This window comes from Larus michahellis, chromosome 5 (assembly GCF_964199755.1).
Source record: "Larus michahellis chromosome 5, bLarMic1.1, whole genome shotgun sequence".
Classification (NCBI taxonomy): Eukaryota; Metazoa; Chordata; class Aves; order Charadriiformes; family Laridae; genus Larus; species Larus michahellis.
Genome location: NC_133900.1, coordinates 78,328,561 through 78,351,771, shown reverse-complemented (window position 1 = coordinate 78,351,771; position 23,211 = coordinate 78,328,561). Strand labels below are relative to the sequence as shown.

Sequence of the window (23,211 nt, the reverse complement as noted above, 5' to 3'; positions counted from 1 at the left end):
AATCACCACTGATAGCTTTGGTTTGCAGTACAATATTGTCATATTTTCTTCGATGCGTAACAATAGTAGAATTAGAAGTTTCAATTTTAGATGTTCATGGAATTCCACACATACACACACCCACACTAGACAAGCAGAATAACTGATTGAAAATGCTTCTTCCTATTATGTAGACTTACATATTTTACCTCTATTTTCAGGCTCCTTTTCTTCATTGCAAGTGGTTCCAAGAGACATTTTTATAGACAGAAAGTTTGATGTTCACTTGGCAGAGTAGCATGTAGCCATTTCCCACTTTCTAAAAATGTCACTAAGAGGGGGCAGCTTTTAAATTGTTTTCTGCCAAGGTTATTCTGTTCCTCTCCTGCTCAGTTTTCTGGTTTGGGGAATGGTCTGCCTTTAAGCGCCTGTCTAAGATACGTTTTTGTTATTAGGTCATTGCAGTCGTTCTTACAATGACTTATGTTACTGTGGTATAACTTCTTATTAATAGTGTTAAAACATGGCTATGCCATAGCCAGCTGTTGGTAGCTGTAAGGCAACAAGACACCCATAAAAGTGTTTTTTTTCATTTGTATTTGATAAATTCTGCCTTCATTCTACTCCACGAATCTTGCATCATTTCTGTAAGTAAAAAAATACACTAGCAGTTGAGATTTTAGAAATGAATGCCTATGGTGTAACTTGCACACTTAAAGTGAGGGGTTTGTTTTCATTAGTGTTAATTCAGTTTTCCTAGAGGATTTCAGGTTATGATCATACGTATCTTGTCTTGTTTCAGGTATGGAAATTTAGATGGAGATCCAAAGGAAATATCCCCTGTTATTGACCAGTTCATCGAGTGTGTTTGGCAATTGATGGAACAGTTTCCTTGTGCCTTTGAATTCAATGAGAGATTCCTCATCCACATACAGCATCATATTTACTCTTGCCAGTTTGGGAATTTCCTATGTAACAGCCAGAAGGAGAGACGAGAGCTTAAGTACGAAAGTCTTTTCTTTAGGAGCACATTTCTATATACAGTAGCGAACCGCACCCCAGCGTGTGGGGTCTGTGGGTGGTGTGTTGAGCAGTCAGATATTTGCCCGTCTACATGTGTGTGCTTTCATAGGGCACGGAGCGCAGCGCAGACTTCTTGGCTGTCGTCTTCTGGCAGCACAGATTAATACCGAAAAAAGGTTGATCCTCTGCACCGTGGCTCTTCTGGGAGAGTAATCCTTGGTGTGCGTGACAGGGATTAGTGAAAACAGACAAGAGCATTAGCCCTTCAGCCACACGGCCCTACCTTTATTGCTGCATCAACAACGTAGAAGGCAAGCCAGCACAATACTGATACAAGACGATATCGCCTCCTGAAAGGAGGTTGTAGAGAGGTGGGGGTCAGTCTCTTCTCCCAAGTAACAGGCAACAGGACAAGAGGAAACGGCCTCAAGTTGCGCCAGGGGAGGTTTAGATTGGATATTAGGAAAATTTTTTACATTGAAAGGATTATTAAGCATTGGAACAGGCTGCCCAGGGAAGTGGTAGCGTCACCATCCCTGGAGGTATTTAAAAGATGGGTAGACATAGTGCTTAGAGATATGGTTTAGTGACGGCTTTTGTCAGGTTGATGGTTGGACTCAATGATCTGAAACGTCCCTCCCAACCTAGGCGATTCTGTGATTCTATTCTAGTTAAGTTCTCAGTTTGATTCACCGCTCTTCTGTGTTTCAACCTGTCTTTGGATGTCATGTCAGAACAGTTTACTCCAGACCTCTTGGATACTTTTTTATGAAGAGCCTTTTTGTCTGGTTACCCTCCCTAGGACTGAGTCAGCAAACTATCATTCTGCTGCCTGGCCCCAAAGCCATTATGAATTAATCTACCTGCCCTCAGGCCCAAACAGAGACAATAGCATCGTTCCTGGCAGTGATGATGGTGGTATCTGCTTCCTGGAGCCCTGGCTGCTCAGGTGCATCACAATACCCACTACTTTTCTCACGCCAGCAGCAGCAAGGAGCAGAAGGTGGGAGTTACTGCTTCCTCCTGCCATTTGGTCCCTTTCACTGCTCAAATGCCGAGCAGCCTCAGTGACACAGACCATTTTAAACTAAAACCTTCACGGGGCATCACATCCCAAGACCCAACTGCCTGAGAAATTGCAGCTCGATGGTGTCAGAGTGCTTTTAAACATGGGAATCCCTTCAATGTGTAGAGATTGCTCTGAAAGCTGATTTTTATGGACGTGATCCGCTCCATCTCGCAAAGGAACGTGCCTTTGCACCTTCCCTCTCCAGCTGCTCTGGCTTTATGGGAAATGGATTGGATTTTACCTTTAGTGACAAAACAAAGGAATATGAGTCTCTGTTTTTCTATATTTATAACTTAAGTCTAATTCTGTTAAGGAAATATAAAGCTGATTGTAAACGAGTAGTACAGAGCACTAGAATGTTGCATCTAAGCTTTAGCTATACCTGAATTGTAGTAGAGACTTTAATAAGTTTTTTATTTAATATATTTTTTTCAGAATCCAAGAACGAACATATTCATTGTGGGCTCACTTGTGGAAAAATCGTGCTGATTACCTGAATCCTTTGTACAGACCGGACCACAGCCAAACCCAGGGGACCCTGCGCCCACAGATGGCTCCATGCAACTTCTTGTACAAGTAGGTAGTACCACTTGCTACCGAGAATTGTAGGATGTGCTAGTACAGAAGAGAGCGCCTTTGTATTTAAGCATTTCTCATCCCATAATGTACCTTCCTGAGAGTAAATTCAGTCTCAGAGGTCACGTGTTCATTCCCTGCGTGCCCGTAGTCAGCCAACACCTCCGCACCATTCCACAACAGAGCATTAGTCTGAAAAGAGGCTTAAGATTAAAGCTATATTGATAGTCCCGTGTCCTCGTTTCGTGGTTACTCGCTTCTTCCACTGAGAAAAGTCTCTTTCTGTTCTGTTCTCGTCTGTGGTTTCTGAATCTAAAGTCGCTTCAACTTCTTCCATTCCGAGATTTTGTGATGTTTATCTGGATCAATTGGTGTCAAAAATAAAAAGGGACATTTCAAGAAACCATATTGTTTCATTGCTAAAATAAGTGTTCAGTAAAACAAAAAGCAGCCTTTCCCCAGGTTGTTGCTACACCCTGAAGAATACACAGTAAGTTTTACTTATTTTTTTTTCAAAATGTATCAAAACATCATAATTTTAGAAATGGTACTACTGACATTCTGACTTGAGTAATTAATTGTGCCATTAATCTTAACAAGCTTAAGGAGAACTTGAATAGAAATTAATGAAAACTGTGATTTCAGTAAAACTGATCACTTTGTTTTCCAGTTGCAAGTAAAAGCACCGTTAAAAAGTCAATAAATATCCTAAATGACAGAAATTGAATCCTTTCATGTCTACTATTCCAGGTCACATCCACTTTAAAACAACTTAAAAATAGTTGTTAATCATATTTTTTTGGATAGCGGGATTTATAAAAGAAGTACTGGTAGTGCAGATCCTCCATGGGATGAGTAATCCTGTTGATTTTAATGGAATTACTTGGGCGCGAAAAGATTTCCAAGCATGAGCTCTCAGATGATAAACTTAAGGGGGAATGTGACTTAAATAGTACACTACTGGGGAAGGAACAATAAACCACCAAGAAGCACGCACATGCTCCAAAAATATCTGCCAGCTACTTGGCTGGGCAGCTGCAGGCGAGGGCAGGTCTCTGGGTTACTTAACCCGTCTGGTGAACTAGAGACAGACTCAGAGTCTGGCTGCGGCCACCTACGGCCAGGAAGAGAGAAAACAGGAGGGACAGAGTAAGCCATGGACTTAAAGTTCGAGTCCTTTCCTCCTGAAAATGAAAAAGCAACTCAGCTCTTTGTCAGGGTTTGTCAAATAATTCATAGAATCATAGAATGGTTTGGGTTGGAAGGGATCTTAAAGATCATCCAGTTCCACCCCCCTGCCCTGGGCAGGGACACCTCCCACCAGACCAGGTTGCTCCAAGCCCCATCCAGCCTGGCCTTGAACACCTCCAGGGATGGGGCAGCCACAGCTTCTCTGGGCAGCCTGGGCCAGTGCCTCACTACCCATTCCATACAACAGGAAGAGAACTTGCCAACATATATGTTTCATGCAATTTCCAGAGGCCAGTTTAAAATGTCAGTTGAGATATTAAGAGAGCAGGATACCATACTGTTTTTTTACTCCTGATTTTTAACTCTTCTTTACAGGTAGGAAAAAAACCAAACCCTGTTAACTAGCTGCACCTCACCCCCCTGCCCCAGCCCCAGCCAAAACCAAGTATACAGAATGTCAAAGTCACCTTCATGGGAAGTTAAACAACGGTTGAGAAGTAGGATTATGAAAAACTGTCTTTAACCATGGCTGTTTTATACATACCATTGCTCTAAGGCCTATAATGTAGAACGAGAAAATAATACAGCAAAAGTTTGCATTCAGTGAACCACCCTCAGCCACGTGAGCTGAGGTGCCTTCACCTTTCTTTGTACTGTGTATCACCACTGGGTCAAGCTGTCTATGTCTACAGAGTTGCATCTTCAAGACAGAGCCATTGCAAATGGACCATAAATCTTACCAAATACTCCAAAAAACTTATGGGTATGCACTCTAATGGTGAATAATCCATAGCTGCATCATTTAGGACAACATATGTCTGAAAAAAAACATTAAAAAAGTGTGTATTTAGGTCTTGTGAGGCCACCTCACCAAATGAGACAATTGCTGACCTTCCTGTCACTTCCAGGTTCTGGAGCGGTATGTACAACCGCTTCGAAAAGGGGCTGCATCCTCGACAGTCAGTTACTGATTATCTGATGGCAGTGAAGGAAGAAACTCAGCAGCTGGAAGAAGAGCTGGAGGTCTTAAGAGAGGTAATAAACACCTGATCTCAGTGCCCCAGGCTTAACCAACGGTAAACGAAATCCAAGTCTGTACGCTGCAGAGTCCCCGACATGCTACATCCTTTTCTGGCATGAGGATGCTCAGCCATCATCTTTGTTCTCACATAAATTACAGTGAATGTTTTGCACTTATTTCTTTAGGGCTAAAGTTTCACCTGTGTTGGTGCACAATTACTACTCCTGAAAATTTTATATCCTTCTGTAACTCCAAGGGATGCTGTAAGTCAGCATCGGTTTGTGATAAATTGTGCGCTTCTCATACTCCATAAATGCAAATTGGCAGTTTTAGAAGGTGCCAATTGGGTTGGGCTCTGAACTTAGTTTCTTTCTTTATTATTTGTTGCTGAAGGGGGCCTACAAGAAAGCTGGAGAGGGACAGGATGAGGGGTAATGGCTTCAAACTGGAAGAGGGGAGATTTAGATTAGGTATTAGGAAATTTTTCACTATGAATGTGGTGAGCCCCTGGTCCAGGCTGCCCAGAGAAGCTGTGGCTGCCCCATCCCTGGAGGGGTTCAAGGCCAGGCTGGACGGGGCTTGGAGCAGCCTGGTCTGGTGGGAGGTGTCCCTGCCCAGGGCAGGGAGTTGGAACTAGATGAAGTTTAAGGTCCCTTCCAACCCAAACCATTCCATGGTTCTATTATTTTTTTAAAAGGCAAAGACACATAAGAGGATTACTGGGCCCTAAATATGCCCATGTAATATATGCTGTTTCCTTTATTTCAGAGACTGGCGAATCTTCAGAAATCACAACTAAATGATAATAAAGTCAAGAGTAAGCGACAAGAGCGAAGCAAAGAGTTAGGGCTTTCTACTTCCAACAACAGCTTAGCTAACACTCCCCAGGAGTATAGCAATGACCTGAAATCATTCCCGTCCCGGAGCCCTTCACAGGGGGATGAAGAAGATTCAGCCCTGATTTTGACGCAGGACAACCTGAAAAGCTCCGACCCTGACCTCTCGGCTAACAGCGATCAGGAGTCTGGCGTGGAGGACTTGAGCTGCAGGTCCCCAAGCGGGGGTGGCTGCTTGCCCAGTGAGGACAGTGGCAAGGATTCAGACGAGGCTGTATTTCTGGCAGTCTGAAACACCGTCACAACAGCAAGGATCTGGATGAAACTGAGTCTCTCACGGTCTGGAATGACATCTTTTCATCAGATAAAGAACGGAAGTGGTCTGTGGCCTAAAGAAATAATCCAAAGAAAGGGAACTGTGCAATTGTGTAAGGAAGGATTGAAACAGAACAAGCCATTATTAGTTTTAAGACATAATGCTAAAGAAAGGTAATATCTGCTGTTATATTTAGTTAAGCCAATGTGGTATTCGTTTTGACTTTATCAATGTATTGCTCATTTATCAATGTATCAAGGTCATGTAAGTATTCCTTACTTTGTATATTTCCATAATTACTTATTGTACAAAGTAATAGTACTTTGGAATTTCACGTCGTTGGAGAAGAACTCTCTTACACATAGGAATAAGGCTGAAGATTCATTAGCGTTAGCTTACTGGTGAAGCAGTCCAAACTGATTTTTTTTAGAGCTCTTTTGCCTTCAGACATATTGTGTACATTCTTCACTTTTTTTTCTTTTTTCATGAGAGGTGTTAAATTTTGAATTCCAACAATTATTTGGCATCTTCTCCTACTAGGATCTTTTACGGCAAAGTAAAACTAACAAAGGGACATGCTCGATCCCGCAAAAACATCATCCTTAGGTAAGCAGCTGCTGCTGCTGCACCCGAAGGCGTCCCGTTTGTATCCAACCCTCAACCAGTGCTGAAAGTTCAGTAGTTTTTGTGAGCAAACCTTCAAGAAACACACCACCACTGACACAGCCTTCATGGGAAAGCATGCCGTTGTCACCAAAGGCACATTAGGCAGTATACTCTGCCCTCTTGCCGCTTTGTTCTCAAGTTTGATTGTTTATATCGTACCCTTGTTCCAAACTGCCTACGTAAGATATGAAGGTAAAATTTTAAAGGTAATAAACCCTCAAATTCTCCAGCCTATTTTGATTCCTACTTGAAAATGTTTTATTTGAGTGGGCGTGAGGCACATAGACATTAGAGAGAACAGGGAAATCAAAACCACTTGTAAGAACCACTTATGAAAGCATCACTCCAAATTCTGAATTAAAGCTTTTGCCCATAAAGGAACCGTTATAAGGAATATTCCTTCCAAATCTTATTGTTGAAAATAAACTAACCACAGCCAACGGGTTTTTTTATCCTCACACAAAATTTCCCTTTTAGTATTTGCCAGCCTGAAGAGAGCATGGCAATGCTAATTTTAAAAAAAAGACTGATTCGCCACAACAGAAAGTTTAATCTCGTTGCGTTTAAGAATTTTCATAGTTTTTAAAAGTAGGAGTACTAGCTTTCATAATCACTGGTACGGAAGTAAACCACTGAAAACTGTTTAAAATTTGGGATGTTCTGAAACTCACCAAAAAGGCTTCCATATCCGGATGCAATTCTTCCAAGGGTTTTTTTGTTGGGTTTGTTTTTTTTTTTTTTTTTTTTTTTTTTAATTTAAGCAAGCAGTTAAAAATATAATTGATATGGCTGCTCTTACCTGCTTGGAGACAACGTGGTACTGAACTCCAGTAAAGCAAAGCAGCAGTAACTTAAGTTTACTTTGATCGCGTCTCATGCTCCTCCTTCAAATACAGACTTACCGGCAGAATCAAATTATATAAATATACCTCAATTTAGAAGCTTTACATTTTATTATTCAGTCTGCTTTTATGGAATGGCTTTTCATTCTTTTCTACTAACTTCTGGTATCAAAAATGAGTAGGTAAATTAATGTTCTCTTAAGGGAGCTGCTGTCTTTGAACAAATAATTCCACTCCTAACAGCAAGATTTATCTTAATGTGATACTGGAAAGGCCAGATTCTCAATTTGATAAATCACTGTAGCTCAACTGAAATAAATACAGCTATAATTTATACTCGGTTCAGAATCTAGCCTTCTGCTTTTTAATCTTTACAAATTTTTAATAAATGAAAGCCCTGATTTTAATTGCACTTTTAAAAATGCTTCATATTTTGAACATAGCCTGTAAAATTTATGGTATTAAAGGACACTTTGAATGGGTTTTCTCAAACTAAAGAAACGTGCTGCAAAGTCAGCAATGAAAACTTAACACTCAAATATTCTGCCTAAAAATGAGTTTGAAAACGGGCAATATTATTGCACAGCTTTAAAGTGTAAAGTTGCGTATGATGGCATCGTGTCCTATTAGACATGTCTAGAAATAAATGCGGCACAGCAATATATGCAAATTCAAAGCACTGTCTTCATGTCGCTTATGCAACTCTTTGTAACTCGCTTTACAACTGAAATATTAACATATTAACATTTTATATTAAGCCTCTACTTAGCCGCCCACTGTAACGTGTCTTTCAGTCCTTGGAATTTTGCGTTGGCTACCTCCGTTTTCATTGTAATGGATGTATCTGTGCCATTATCAGCCTGCTGAGAAACACCTTCAAATAAACACTGAGGTCATTTAGCGTTACGTTATTTCACAGCCGTGAATGAAACAAAGCTTTGCTTTCCCAGTTGTTGTAATATAGTTCTCCATTTACTCAAGAATCACTCTGTCACTGAGATCAAGGGATTTTTTTATCTTCCCTACTTCAATACTTGGATACAGGAGTTTAAGCTGTGGAGGAACCTACAACTGATAACCAGAACTGAGGCTGCTGTCACTTGAGTTAATTACATGCTACACCCCTATATAATTTTTTTTTTAGGGAATGCAAGACAAAAAGGATGAGAAAACCACACTATGAACTACAGATTTCTTGTAGCGATATCCCCTCTGCTGCAAATCCTTGCGCATTTAGCACGAGGGCACTGTAATTTGAAATGGGACACACATGAACGGAACTAAACAGCTGGGAAAAAAGTAACAGAAGAGCATTACAGAATTCTGTGGTGTAATTTCAGCCTCCCTGGGTTCAGGCTGTTCTTTAGTATGAAAATGTGCAAATAAAGGATGCTGAAGGTGATGGGATCAAACAGATGAAGCTTCCTCTAAAAAGATCACCACCTAAAGACCAGAAATAAAACTGTATTCAGTAGCTGCCTTTATTGGCAGCTCTATGCAAGACATAGACGAAGGCGGCAAACTGGCAATGTGTTCTGAAAAGCTGAGAAATAAGCAGTTGGAGGGCACAACTCAGACTGAAGGATATCACTAGAAGTAAGGAGAGAAAAAGAAAAAAAAACCAAACAAAAACCAGGAAGGAGGCAGGGGAAGAAAGCTCTTTGTAAAATTAGCAGTAAGGTGGCAAACTACATTCTTTGAAGACAGGGGCAAGCCAGAGCACCACTTTACACAGCATGAAAGATGTCTGACGACACAAACCAATAGCAATTAAAACCCAGCGACAACAAGGAGGCAGCTTTGCAACGAAGGTAAGCATTGTGTCGCTGCTGACCAGCTAACTTGCTGCTTTTATGTGGACGCTGCCCTGATCTGCACAGAGAGTCCTCAGCTTCATCCCAAACATCACAGTGGAGGCAACGAGCTGCTCCTGTGCGCGGGCTGGAGGTCGAGGCAGTTTTTGGTTGGCTGGTCACCCTGCCACCCTAGTGCAGAGACACCACCGGGACTGAAGAGTCCTCCCAGGACAGGTAAGTCACTGACAGTTCCTTTGGGAAGGGAGGAACATGTGGTGGGGTAAGTTAGGAGTAGGGCAACTTATCACAGTACTAAGACCAGTGAAAAATCTGCCAAAGATCCAGGGCCAAGCGTGCAGCAAACCCCGAATTCAGAGAGGCCAGAAACACTGGGGGTGATGAGAAGAAAAGGTAAAATAAGCATTCAATTTACTTATATTAATTAAATTGCCAGTAGAGCACCTGGAGACAGCTAATCAAATCACGTTAAGTCTTAAAATAAAATTTAGTGCTTTTTTAATGTAAATAATTTGGGAAAGAAGCTAATGAAACCTTGTAGGTCCACCAGAATCGTTGTGACTGAATTCAGGCAAGGACTCATTTTTAAGTGTGCTGGTTGCCAAGGTTATTCCGATGAATCTAATCTGTTTCCAAAGACTAAAGAACACAGTTCTTCAGTTAAGGTATTTATGTTAAGGTACTTATATATAATATAGATAACATCATTATCTAAAATGATATATAATTATTTTATAATAATATATATACCTTAACATAAATATATATAACATATATATATATACAAAAAACCATATTTATATATAACATATATATATATGTGTTTTTTTAAATATATCTATATATATAAAAAAAACATATTTATGTTAAGGTATTCCCTTATCATTGATATACAAGCTTTCTTTGTAGCTTATTACTACACATAAATTCAACCTCTACAGGTATCTGACCAAAACAAGGCATTTACAAAAGCACAATATGGGTTTTCAAAGCCCATTTTAATGAAGGTGGCTCCGGGAATTAACGGTTTTGAAAGGCTTAAACAGGAAAAGTTCAAATCACTACATGCAAAGATTGTTTGTCCTTGAGTAATTTACTGCATCTGTTTCCAACACAATTCTGCATCCACCCAAAAAGTTCTGCAATGCCTGACTCTATCCTTAAGTTAGACAATTACAACATACACTATAAATCCCAAAGCCTTTATTTGTAAGTTTAACACATGACAGCATTTACTGCTTAGAATAGCGTATACAATAAGGCTGTGATAACTGACTTAACTTTGTTTCCTACTAACTTAAACTTTACCTGAAGGGTCTTAAATCTCTCTTTTAGAAAGACATATCGTAGTCTTTGGAAGGAGTAGGAAGAACTTGGACAGAAACAGGACTGAAAGATTTCCAACTTCCACATTTGGTCCAGGTCCAAAGTGGCAAAGCTGCAGGAGTATGCACAGAGCAAACAACAGAACTAGAGCTGGTCATTAGATACTGCTCAGAAATGACTTTATTATAGTCTCTTGCTTGTGGTGGTGGTTAGCATAGCTCTGCGTACCTGATAATCCATCTTCCAGAAAGGTTAGCATGTCAAATACACTGCGAAATCCAGGAAAACTTTCTTCTCTAAGCCCCAGCAGAACTTACCATTACCACCAGCCATATACGAGATCACCTCAAATGCAACCTACTCACATTTCAGACTTACATTTTAGAATTTCTCTGGTCTGCAATCGCATCAGTTACAATTGCTGTATGGAGAATTCAGTTCTGGATTTAAGCAGCCACCTGACTCAGGGAGGAACAAGAGCCCTAAACTCAGCTACAGAAACCATTTAGTAGTAAGATCAGATATTAAAATTAGGCAAAACCCAGACTCAATTAGCAGTTACAATACTCTCACCCCACCCCAAAACTACTGCAACACCAGAGACAAGCCGCCTCCTTACTCTTCTATTTCTTGCTCATTTATTTCACTTTGCCACTTGGTGGCACACCGCAGCACGAGCATGACACAGCGCAAGGCCCTCCAGGAAGAGATGACTGTAGGTAGCCTGTTATTTCAGATTGCTTAAGAATTCTCTTGACTCATTTCAACAGATTTTAGAATATGCATCTAACAGCAGCTGCCATTCTCTTACACTTCATAGGGAATTGTTTAAAGCTGGATTTACACCTACATGCCACATTTTGGCAAAATAAGGTAAGGAATGCACTTAACGGTGAACTACCAGCATGCTAGAAGCCAAAAAACCCAAACTTTGGTAGAGCACTACCAGTGTTCTACTAAGTCTTCTGGTGCAAGCATGAAGATTACCTGTAAGGAAAAATGTTCCCATTGGCACAACCAGTGTAGGACTAAAAGAAAAAAAACCAAACCAAACCAACAACCCAAAAGCCAAACCAGCAGCAGGTTGGCTTGGCCTTTAAAGGCCAGAAACAGGCTGGCCATTCCTGCACGTGACAGGGTCCCTGTAGCTAACCCAGTACGCCCTTGCTGAACACAGGGACTTCTGTGCTGCTTCTCTTGAGGACGCGTTTGTGACTGCAGAAGGGGCTAAAAAAATAGAGGGGCAGGAGGGATAAAAAAAATAATAAAAAAAAAAATCAATGGAACAGGAATAGGAACAAGATGAGAGAAAGAGAATGGAAAGGAAGAAACGAGAAGACCTTAAATTTTCATAGCTCTGAATAAGAAACACTGTACAAGAGCTTGCATTGAACAGTGATGTTTTCTTCTAGACTCTCCTCCACTGTCATCAGAAGGACTCCATGGAGAGGTCCTGAATTTGTAAGTTTGCTCAGAAACGTACCATAAGAGGAAAAGCTGAAGTGTTGAGAACTTGTACTAGTTTGGGAAACAAATCCCCTGAAGGTGACCTGGATGGTTCAGTCACAGTGGAGCACCATAATACACCGCATAACATTCAACAGGAGGAGGCAGGTGAGGAAGGTGTTTGGTCATGTGTTCCTTTCTCTGCTGACAGGGAAAAAAACAACAAAAAACCAGCCTTGTACAGAATTGTGTGTCTCATCTTCAGGATTGTTAGCTAGATACTCAGAAAAAGATCCAAAACTACTTCTACACTCAGCACAAAACTAGATGGAGCTTGCCAAGAAGGTAACACTGATGACTCCAATCTAACTCTTCTCCAGAGCTGCAGAAATCACACTACTCTCAGACCCAAGTCCAGAACCACTTGGAAACCTATGTGATCTCATTTTTAATTAGGGTTTAGTTAGCTGATTAGCAGAGGTGCTATGTCAATATATAGAAGCAATGTTATGCACAGTCAGTAGAAAGATATTTTGGAAGAAGATAGTCTAAAATTATTGCTTAACCAGGGCACTTACAACCTGTTCATTTTTTCAGGCACCTATGTATCTTCTTTGATTTGGACCACAGTTCTGTTTTCTTGGGACATCTAATCTCAGAATTTGGACCAGCTTTACAAAGAAAAATCCCACCAAATACCAGTGAAGAGTTTACTCACCCTGAAAGGCCGTAGCTTAAGACACACAACACATACTGTAAAGCATGCCAGGGCTGAGACTAAAGCCCCATTTGAAAATTTGCTAGCCTGTGGAACAGACTTCTTGCTCTTACATGATTTTCATAACTCCAAATCTACTCACTTTTCTCCAATTTGGAAGAAATACCTTATTGCATTTTGCCAGAGGAGCACTGAGTTTAGGACTGACTGAAGATCAGTGATACAGAAAAGCGCTCGCTTGGACTGACGTGCTTGAGTTTGAGACTTGAACCTGTGATGTTCTGTGACCCCATCTAGGGAACACAGAGGCAGCGTCTTGGCTAAGAGGTTTATCTCCAGACTGCTTCCTGACAAGAAAGGAGCAGGATTCCCGACACATTACTTAATCAGTGCTTTATCTTATTTATCTCTCAGAACTGTACAATTCCTTCCGTTCTTGTGAAACTTGACTGCCTCCATGAAAACCTAATGCACCGATGAGGTTAAAAAAAAAAACGTATCTTTTTGCAAGAGCAAGGGAGAACACACATGCATGTTGTGTTGTTCTCCTGTAGAATACTGCACTTGGTCCTATCCATTTGCACCACATATATCCCCATCCTAAAAAAAGTCAGCTCACCAAAGTGATTGAAGGGCAGAATTAAGTCTCCCTTCCAAATTCTATCACTGGTCTTAACATAACACACTATGCGATTCCAGCCAAATTAGTTTCTTTGTTCCTTAAAATTAGGAAAAAAACCCTTCTACTTCACCAAGAACGCCAGAAGTAGTTTTTTCAAAGTGCTTTTGAGTTCCTCACATGATGAACATACTCATATTGCATAAAACAGAAACTGGGAGGTGACCTGATTATTTTTAAGTAAAAACAAATATGAAAATGAAATTGTTAGATGAAAATTGTGTTTAATTACAGTGGTATGTACCAAGCCACTCCTGAAAGCAAGTGCATCAGTGCTACTGAGCAATATATCAAACCTAGGCAGAGATCATTTATTCTGTTTCGATTCCAATATAATTTGTTCCAAAACATCTTTTGCTTAATCCAAGTCTACTTTTCCAAAACACATACAGGCTATACCTAGTTTTGAATTATTACTTAAAATTAAAAAACTTGTTCTTAAACATTTTGGCTTCAAGAAAAGACAGCTTGTGAATCCACTGACAATCCCAGATTATGAACGTCAGTTTCGAAAATCCTGTCACCACTTCTCTCAAACTCTTCCACAGATCAAGCCAAATCTATGTTTCTAAGTTAAAAATACAAAAGATATGAACTATGTTCTTATAAAAATGTAAAAAGCTAGTTAAAATTACATGTTTAGATATTTAATCTCTGAAGAATGGAGTATAGCAGCAGGAACTTAAATATAATAAGAACTATCAACAATAAATACAAGAAATTAGTGCAAAGATTGCAATAGAAGGATTCTTGAGTACAATGAGAATATAAAGAGACATTCTAATTTGTACAAAATCCACCCCAACTCTGTATACAATCTCTTCTATAAATACAGCCATAGAAGATGAAATGCTTATTCGCAAATAATAGTTATTAAAAAGTGTGCTTTATTGGGCTTTTCACTCGTTCTCTTGGCAGGTGTAGTTTGCAGAAGTCTGTAAAGACAAATTTCCATAATTAGATATTTTAACTCCTCCAGAAGTTACTTTGTAAATACAACTAACAACAGATGCGGTACGTACTTGATTTCCACTGAAAGCATTATTAGCACACTAAGCATTGTAACAAATCCATTTGCAATTAGCAATTTGTAAGTGGGTGACAATGAGGTAAATTGTAAAACAAACAAGCAAAAAAGTCAAAAAAGTTTGCCACAAATATTAAACCAGCCATTTACCTATAGCGGAGCATGAAATTGGCTGTGCATTGCTATTGCCTGTTGAAGTTTTTCCTCTTTGGCTCGTCTACAGTGGCAGAGCTACAAAGCAAGACACAGAAAGGGTGAATTCCGAAAGGAATTTTTTTTATAATGCATACTACAGTTTCTCTTTAATGATTTAGCTATTTTGCAGGCTCTTTAAAAAAGGAAAGTCCTGTGAACCACCCTTCAGCTTCAGGCTGAAGAGTAACTGTCTATATTGATAACATTATTCCATCCATAATTGCTTATAGGAGAAGAAATTGTTTCCTACGTTATGAAATGCATTTATTAGGCATCTTTAAAGAAAGGTACGCTACCCAGTAAGTTGCTCTTGTCACAGCATGAGCAAGAACGGTGGGTTTTGAACCTCAGTTACTTATTTGGTGATAGCCATCAACAGAATAGTTAGTGTAAGAAGTTTCATAAGTTAAACATTAAGGTTGCTTAATACAACGTGTCATTCCATGTCGATTTACCAAATTTAAAACGGTCCATGTGGCTATCTTCCCTGTATCATACAGGATATAGAAGAAAGTGGCACAAAAATATCTGCAACAACGCAGGATTAGAGTCTAATGCAGCTCCCACCTTAAAAATACGTGCCTTCAGAATGCAGTTATATTCTAAATAGACTGAAGCCAGATACAGGTTTATTTCTCTCCTGTTGAAGCTTACTAAAGTACTGTTCTGAATTACAGGACTGCTCAAACTCTAAGCCTTAAATTTAATCACTACATGTTGTATATCTTTCAGATGAGAATGTTTTGTATATTACATACCGTTCGCTTTTCCATGAAACTACTAAGGAAGTCATCTATTTCTGTTTTGCCTTCCAAGAAGTCTTCTGCAATAGTATCAGATTCCTCCTCAGCTTCATGAGCAGCTACTTTAAGTCTCGCCTGCAGAGCACTGGGACTGCAACTCTAAGAAAATAAAAGCTCCTATGTAATATTAAACTCTCCATCAAAAACCTACATTTCCAGGAAGAAGGATAAATGACTATATAAATATGCAATATTGTGAATAGAGCATTATTATCACAAAAAAGCCTAAATGACCAGATGAAGCTTCATCTCCAAGAAACAGCATAGCTTCTTAAACTAGAAAGGATTCAACGTGAGAAAAGAGTTGCTAGTTTAGGTCTTGATTCACAATCACTCTCACAAATGTATAAAGCTTTTCAACTTTTACCCTACACTGCAGAAAGCATCCAACTTGGAAATCCAGCAGGTTCTCCAGTGCACGATTTCTGAGTAGAACTAGCATTTCAAGTGTCCTCAATAAGCAAGGTCTACTTTTGAAACTCAGTAGTGAACATCAGGAGTAGAAAAAGGTAAAAGAGTACTTACTGTTCAGCTTTTAAATACCCTTGAAATGGCTGTGGCGAGGAAGACATGAAAGGAAAAAGCACCTCCTCAAGAAGCAGATAGGCTGCAAATCTAAACCACTATACTCATTCTTCTGTTCTTACAAACCTCAAACCTTACTTCTGTTTATTGCATAGAATTTCGTTATTTTGCCTCTAGTAAGTTTGGGCAGTTTATCAGGACGTGATTCATGTCTTCAGCAGGAATCTGTACAGAACCAGAACTGCAAACTCAAGATCTTTATAGATGTTAGATGCTTGGACTACCCTTCATCTACCCCATGAAAAACATTTTTCTTATGTACTGTAAAATTGTAATGTAAGGCGAAATTTCCTGTTAAATTAATCTTGTGCAAAATAAGGAGAATTTGCTCTAATACAAGATGACTAAAATTCACACGCAGTATAACTGAAGACTTGTCTGGAACTTTGAAGCAGAGATAACAAGAAGCACCATATGGCGCACAGTAAACATCAACACATGAAGATCCAGGACATGTGGGAAACCAGCACAAAAATCCAGCTCTGAGCAACTCCCCAGCTCTGAGCCTCCAAACCATCATTAAATTGGACAAGCAAATCTAACTTAGAAAAAAGAAAAGGTAATATAGCAGTGGGGCATTATGTCCTGTTCTTAAGAAATAGAAAGTTTTTCAATGCCAACTACCTTCGCCCACCTTAAAGCCAACCTACATCACACAGAAAGGAGGCACTAGGATTTTCAAGTAAGGAAACAATTCATTTAGATCACGTATGAAATCATTGTTTGCTGTCACATAACTTTTTGCTTGTTATTTCATATTTTGTTACTTTTTGGGCATTTTGAAATTCAGGTACTATGCATGCTGGTTTGATGGAACTGTTGTATTCTCAGGCGACAAGTCTTGCAAATCGTGAAGATTTCAGTGCAGAACTTGGTTTATGAGAAGTTACATCTTCTAACGCATATCCTGGTGAAACACTAAGGAATTATTCTCCTTCCCCAAATAGCTTTCTCAAGTAATCACTTTACCCTATTTGCGCTTTAGTACGTGCAAAGTTTAACAGCACATATAACGTGTTGCCCAAAGTAAGCACACCTAGCGAATCACAGAATTTAAGTTTCTAAAGCAATGGTTTTAATAATTTTAATCTGGTACAGTTTTGCAAGCTTGTTATGTTAAATGGGTACCATTAATTAACCAAGCCTTCCTTAAAAATCATTCTATTCTTAAAATTAGTTTCACTCAGGATTGTACTTAAAAACAGCTCTAAATGCTCCTATTTTTGCATTAAAAAAAAACCAACACCCAACCAAAAAAACCCAGTAGTAGTGCAAGTGTTTTGCTTTCAAACTGGTTGGTACTTCATTCCATTTTATTTCATACTTGATATGAATCTGTTTCATATAAAATTAGAGTTTGACCAGAAGAATATGGATAAAAATACAAATCAAATACTTCAGTAAAACTGAAGTATTCTTAAAGGATAATATAATATAGAGATTATACCTCACTAAGTTCATGCTGTCTTTGCATCTTTTTTTCAAAGGCTGCTTTCATCTGTGTGAGTTGCTCATACTGGAAGGAAGAAGAAGAAGAAGGTTTTTTCCCCTGATAAAAATAGAATATTACAACTAAAATTTCTGAAAAAGATGTTATTGTTCACTTACTTTATCCAGCACTGTCTGTCTTTTTGCCTCGAGACTAGGCTCCAGCAACAAGTTTTTTTCTGTAAAATAAAGTCACTATTACTACTTTTTTTTAAAGGATTCAGTTTGCAGAACACAGCCAGAGATGCTAATATTTTGACATCTTACTTGCCAGCTCTTCGATGCTTTTCACTAGCTCGTCTCTGTCACTAATGACTTGCTTCAGCTGTGGTAGAGTCACAAACTGCTCCAGTAACACTTCCTCTTGCTCATTCATATCAGTCAGCTGTGATAGACTACATTCAAACAGAAAGAAAGCAGATAAAACAGCAAACATTACATGTTGCATTACTCATTTCTGCCAAAAGTCAAAAGTTTGAGGCATTTATTGTGACTTTACAGATACACAACACTTGACCACAGGTTATTTTTCACCTTTCTCCTGGACTGTGGGCTCTACTATCTGCAGCAGTGAGCTTAAAAAGCAGTGTGTTAAAAACTATCTCTCATTTCAAGCCTTAAATGCTTGAACGCTTCCTAAAAAGTGTTTTTTTAATGCTGCTATAGTAGGTTGACCCTGGCCAGCTCCCAGGCACCCACACAGCTGCTCTTTCAGTCCCCTTCCTCAACAGGATAAAGGGCAAAAGCTTGTGGGGCAACATAAAGAGAGGGAGATCACTTACCAATTACGATCACAGGCAAAACACACTCAACTTGGGAAAACTTAATTTAATTTATTGCCAATTACAGTAAGAGTTGGAAAGACAAAAACTAAAACATCTCACCCCCTTTTTCCCCAGGCTCAACTTCACTCCTTCATTCCCAACTCCTCTACCTCCCCGCTACCCCAAGCAGCACGGGGCCGGGGGGAATTGCAGGTGCTGCAGTCACTCCGTAACAGTCCGTCTCTGCTGCTCCTTCCTCCTCACACTTCCCCCCTGCTCCAGCATGGAGCTTCCAGCATGCTCCAGAATGTAATCGGTGAACCAGTCTGAGGCCCATTTCCCTGTCCTCCTTCAGAAGTCACACTTATTGTATTAGTAGAAATGAAGTCCCAGGTAAGGTCCCAGAAGACAGCAGGACACCACTAGTCAGGAAAAGTAAAAATAAATACTCTTTTTCCTGATGTTGAATCCTAAAGTAATGATCCTGCTGAGAAAACCCTAAACAAGGTGTACATTTGAATACCAGGCTGGCTTACTTTCTGACTCTACCTGAATTTTGGTAAGTCATAGTTCTCCTGTTTATAATTTCTACAAAAACCTTTCAGTGATGTATACAGACTTTTGACAAAAATCAGATACAGACCAGTAGTAATTGCCTCTTAATGACTACAGAAAGTTTTGTTACCTTCTGAAACTTTACCTTAATTCTGAGAGTTCTGGAAATGTATCAGGAACATCAGGCATCTTGTAAGTAAATCCATTCTGAGCAACCTAAATGGAAGTTTAGAAATGCTTAGTAGATTTTTGAAGAGCAATTTCTTGACCTAACCTGATTAATCTAAAATTGGAGATGAGTATTTGCCAGCAACAAGAAAAGCAGGAAAAGCAGTAAGAAGCAATAGCACTAGTGTCTGAACAGAAGATGTCTCAACTCACCAATGGAAACAAAATACTCAGGAATGTTTGGGGTAGCACGTCATAAAAGATGAGTCAATTTTGGAGGAAAATAATTCTGTCTTGCTATTTTCTCCATTTGACAACACTTGGATGACCCAGGAAACACACAGGAGAGGTATAACTCAGGGAAGTGAGAACAGAGATTGACATTTTGATCTCTTTCATGTGGTTTTTAAAGCTATAATTGGCCCAGAATGCCAATCGCATCCTGGGCTGCATCAAAAGACATGTGGCCAGCACATCCAGAGAGGTGATTTTCCCCCTCTACTCTGCTCTCCTGAGACCCCACCTGGAGTACTGTGTCCAGCTCTGGAGCCCTCAGCACAAGGACATGGACCTGTTGGAGCGGGTCCAGAGGAGGCCATGAAGATGACAAGAGAGATGGAGAACCTCTGCTGTGAGGACAGGCTGAGAGAATTGGGGCTGTTCAGCCTGGAGAAGAGAAGGCTCCAGGGAGACCTTAGAGCCCCTTCCAGTACCTGAAGGGGCTACAGGAAAGCTGGGGAGGGGCTGTTTGCAAGGGCATGTAGTGATAGGACGAGGGGCAATGGTTTTAAACGGGAGCAGGGCAGGTTTAGATTAGACATTGGGAAGCAGTTCTTTACAACGAGGGTGGTGAGACACTGGCCCAGGTTGCCCAGAAGAGGTGGTGGAGGCCCCATCCCTGGAGACATTCAAGGCCAGGCTTGATGAGGCTCTGAGCAACCTGATCTAGTTGAAGATGTCCCTGCTGACTGCAGGGGGGTTGGACTAGATGACCTTTAGAGGTCCCTTCCAACCCAACACATTCTGTGATTCTATAATAATCCCTTGGGAAAAAAAGGTTTTAGACAAGGAAAAAAATGTCTGTCTTCACAGAACGTAGAAATCTTAAATTCTACAAAGACAGAAAAGTGTCTTCCAGGATTAGGAAAGTTTTTGTTTCTAAAGACAAGATTTGATGAAAGACTAAACATTTAGATACAAAGTTTTTGGAAGACGTTCAAAAAAACCCTTCCAGAGTGCATCAGTGAGAAGGAGTTTGTGAGTATACACATAGAAGATCCATGAAGAGAAACTATTTTAAGCTTGAAAACGAGAAATAAATACTCCACACATAAAGGCTTGAGATTGCACATCGTTCTCACCTGATAGGTTCTGGGCAGGAAATCCCATATAGAGACAAGGGTCTCATTTCTCACTTGGCTGGAGAAACAGTCACAGCTGCACTATGGGGGAGTGCAGCTCCAGGAAAAAAAATATATTCAAAGATATTTAGCGTAACACTAGTTTCACTGAAACTCAGAAAGACAAACTTGTTGCTCTGACTTCAAGTTTGTTCTAAAAAATTTTTCATCAAAGCCAGAATGACAGTTTCATTTTCCTAGTGCTGGGAAAACCATGAAGTGCAGTCACTCAGACCGCTCCCTTGAGTTTTGCGGCAATTCCCTGTGTGCTCTCGAGGGAACTTACACCCAGCGTCTGACAGCTTAAGCAGCAAAACTCAGCGCACAGACCTGAAGCACCGCTTCTGCTGTCGGAACGGGCAGTGGCAGATCAGCAATCAAGCCGTAAGAGGGAGCAGCGGGCTTGTCTGTAGTGTAGCTTGAAGAAACTGATTCAGCAACGGGCACGGCTGCCATAGTTCTGTTTGGTTCTTGAGGTGGGTACGGAGGAAGAAATGGAAACCCCTGAGGAGCATAAGGAGGCATTCCAGATGGTTTGTTGAAAAGGCTAAAAGCAAACAAACAAAAAAACACAACCATGAGTAACCAACTGCTTACAGCACATTTCTTATCATTTGAATTATAATTACTAGACCACATGCAAGATATAAGATTGAATTTTTAAATCACCATAAACTTTGCGTTTTCTGTTCTCGGTTACTTCCAACATAGTAAGTCTACTCTATGTCTTATACTGCAACATAATATAAAACTCCATTGAACTATATTCTTGTAAAGTAGCCAAATACACACTCACACTCTTAATTATAAGAAAACTACTTCTCAAAAATTTATGATTAAAATTGTTTCCATTTAAAAGTCCTGAGAAATGCATCTGTGTCACACATTAGTTCTTATTTACAGTACAGCACTTAACAGCTTGGGCAACACACACATAATGACTTCTAAACAACAGGAATGATTTTTTTTTTTAAATTCACAACTGCAGCTGCATTTAAGCCCAGTATCATTGTCAGCCACGAGAACCACAGCTGTACTGATAAAGCTGTAATATCTCAGACCACTTCTGCGTATTTAATACAATTATTTAAATTGTACCATTTCTGTTGCATAAGCTGCCTGTAAGCCTGGGAGATTATGAACAGAATATTTAGAAACACAACCGCTTGGCAAGTCAAATGAAATCTGGTGTTTCTTCGCAAAACAATCATGTCCTTGCACATGAAATCATGCACGGGCAGTGAATCTATGTCTCCCAACACATCCACAACAATATTCCTGTTCCTGCCCTCCTAATACACGGTTTCATCACTTTTTAAAAAATGTAAGTTTATACGCATAGCTGGATTCATCATGTTTATAGATACTTACTATGGAAATGACGTTGAGCTAGAAGCCAGAACTGGAGGATTCTTCCAAAACTCATCCAGTAAACTTTGAATAATTTTTCCAAGATCTGAGTGCATTGTAAACTGGTAAAAACAAAAAACAAAACCTAATGCAGAAGAAAAATTATGCCTGAAATCCAATAGTTCCAAAACATGCTGAACTTCACTGTTTATTATACCCACACGGCAGTGCGGGATACTATTTCAGAGACATAACAGCTAACATAAACTGTGTGTACCTAAGCTCCAAATAAAGTGATAAAGCCACCCAGAACTGAACAGGAACTACAAGTCTTTTGTACATTCCATTATCAATAGAGAATCAATCAAGTATAACACTTCTGATGACCAACCAAAAAAAAAAACCCACCTTTGTTACCAAGTTACATTTGGGAAATCAGAGAAGGGGAGGGGTGTGTGCACTAAGATTTGACACAAAAAGCATTAATTGCTTTCTGAAAAAGGCATAACCTCCCCTCCACCCCAAAAAACTATCACATCCCTGTTGGCAGAGAAAAGGGGAGGAAAAAAAAAGAACAAAAAAAATCCCAGCACATTAAAATCCTGAATACTAGAGCTAAAACCTTGACATCTTTCTAATAGGATTAGGTTAGAAAGAACTGTGTTACAAAACAGTCTTAAAGCATCCCTCTCCCTTATTTGGGATACACTGTAGAGAAATAAGAAGTGTGCCACTGGCATTAACAAGAAAAGCTATAGGAACTTTCTAAGCCACCACAACTTAAAACAGTTCTAGATATACGGAATACTCAACTCAGTAACGGCAGAAGTAAAAGAATAAATAGTAGTATACAGAACGCTACTGAATTTTTGTTTTCAGACCCTTCAAAATACAGTTCGAGAGGGAGTATGATCTGCACTAGTCTTTTTTACCCGAAGTGTTAGCAATAATCTAGTGTGACATGTATTAAAATTGCTATTAACAGTAGATATATGTGAAGCTACAAATTATACATACATTACTGATTAGTGGACTGGTCACATATACTCCCTGCTTGTCCATTAAATGATGTCTCACAGGTGGGAAAACACTGATGACTGGTTTTTCCTGAGGAAACTGAGGTGGAAGCAAGCTGCAAATACAAGAATAACCATTACTACAGCTATATCCCATGATAAAGTTTGCATAAGAAGGCTTCTTATGCACAAAAAAAACCCCACAGTAGTACTATTAATTACATAAACTTAATTTTCTACGAGAAGAGTTATGGAGAAATACAGAGCGAATGAAGCACACAAAAGGATTACTCAGCTACAAAATTAGAAGCCAGACAGATTAGAATACCAGACTTCATGGAACTGAAGAGAGCATTTA

General features: G+C 39.6%; 2 protein-coding genes across 4 annotated transcripts in view; one reads left to right on the top strand and one right to left on the bottom strand.

Moving 5' to 3' along the window:
* MTMR7 (myotubularin related protein 7) overlaps positions 1-7,132 on the top strand; it is a 49,925-nt gene extending 42,793 nt beyond the window's left edge. For all 3 annotated transcript variants that reach the window (XM_074588164.1, XM_074588163.1, XM_074588162.1), the window contains 4 exons: positions 782-982; positions 2,507-2,647; positions 4,747-4,873; positions 5,628-7,132. In XM_074588164.1, the coding sequence (XP_074444265.1) occupies positions 782-982; positions 2,507-2,647; positions 4,747-4,873; positions 5,628-5,987 (829 nt within the window). In that variant the 3' untranslated portion in view covers positions 5,988-7,132. The remainder of the gene's footprint in view (positions 1-781; positions 983-2,506; positions 2,648-4,746; positions 4,874-5,627) is intronic.
* Positions 7,133-10,516: 3,384 nt separating this feature from the next.
* The window catches only part of VPS37A (VPS37A subunit of ESCRT-I), a 17,184-nt gene continuing 4,489 nt past the window's right edge, over positions 10,517-23,211 (bottom strand). The window contains exons 3-12 of the mRNA XM_074588166.1: positions 22,855-22,969; positions 21,859-21,959; positions 20,818-21,034; positions 19,065-19,135; positions 17,868-17,995; positions 17,721-17,779; positions 17,560-17,628; positions 15,483-15,626; positions 14,680-14,760; positions 10,517-14,437 (exon numbers count right to left, since the gene is read on the bottom strand). Coding sequence (XP_074444267.1) covers positions 14,680-14,760; positions 15,483-15,626; positions 17,560-17,628; positions 17,721-17,779; positions 17,868-17,995; positions 19,065-19,135; positions 20,818-21,034; positions 21,859-21,959; positions 22,855-22,969 — 985 coding nt within the window. The 3' untranslated portion in view covers positions 10,517-14,437. The remainder of the gene's footprint in view (positions 14,438-14,679; positions 14,761-15,482; positions 15,627-17,559; positions 17,629-17,720; positions 17,780-17,867; positions 17,996-19,064; positions 19,136-20,817; positions 21,035-21,858; positions 21,960-22,854; positions 22,970-23,211) is intronic.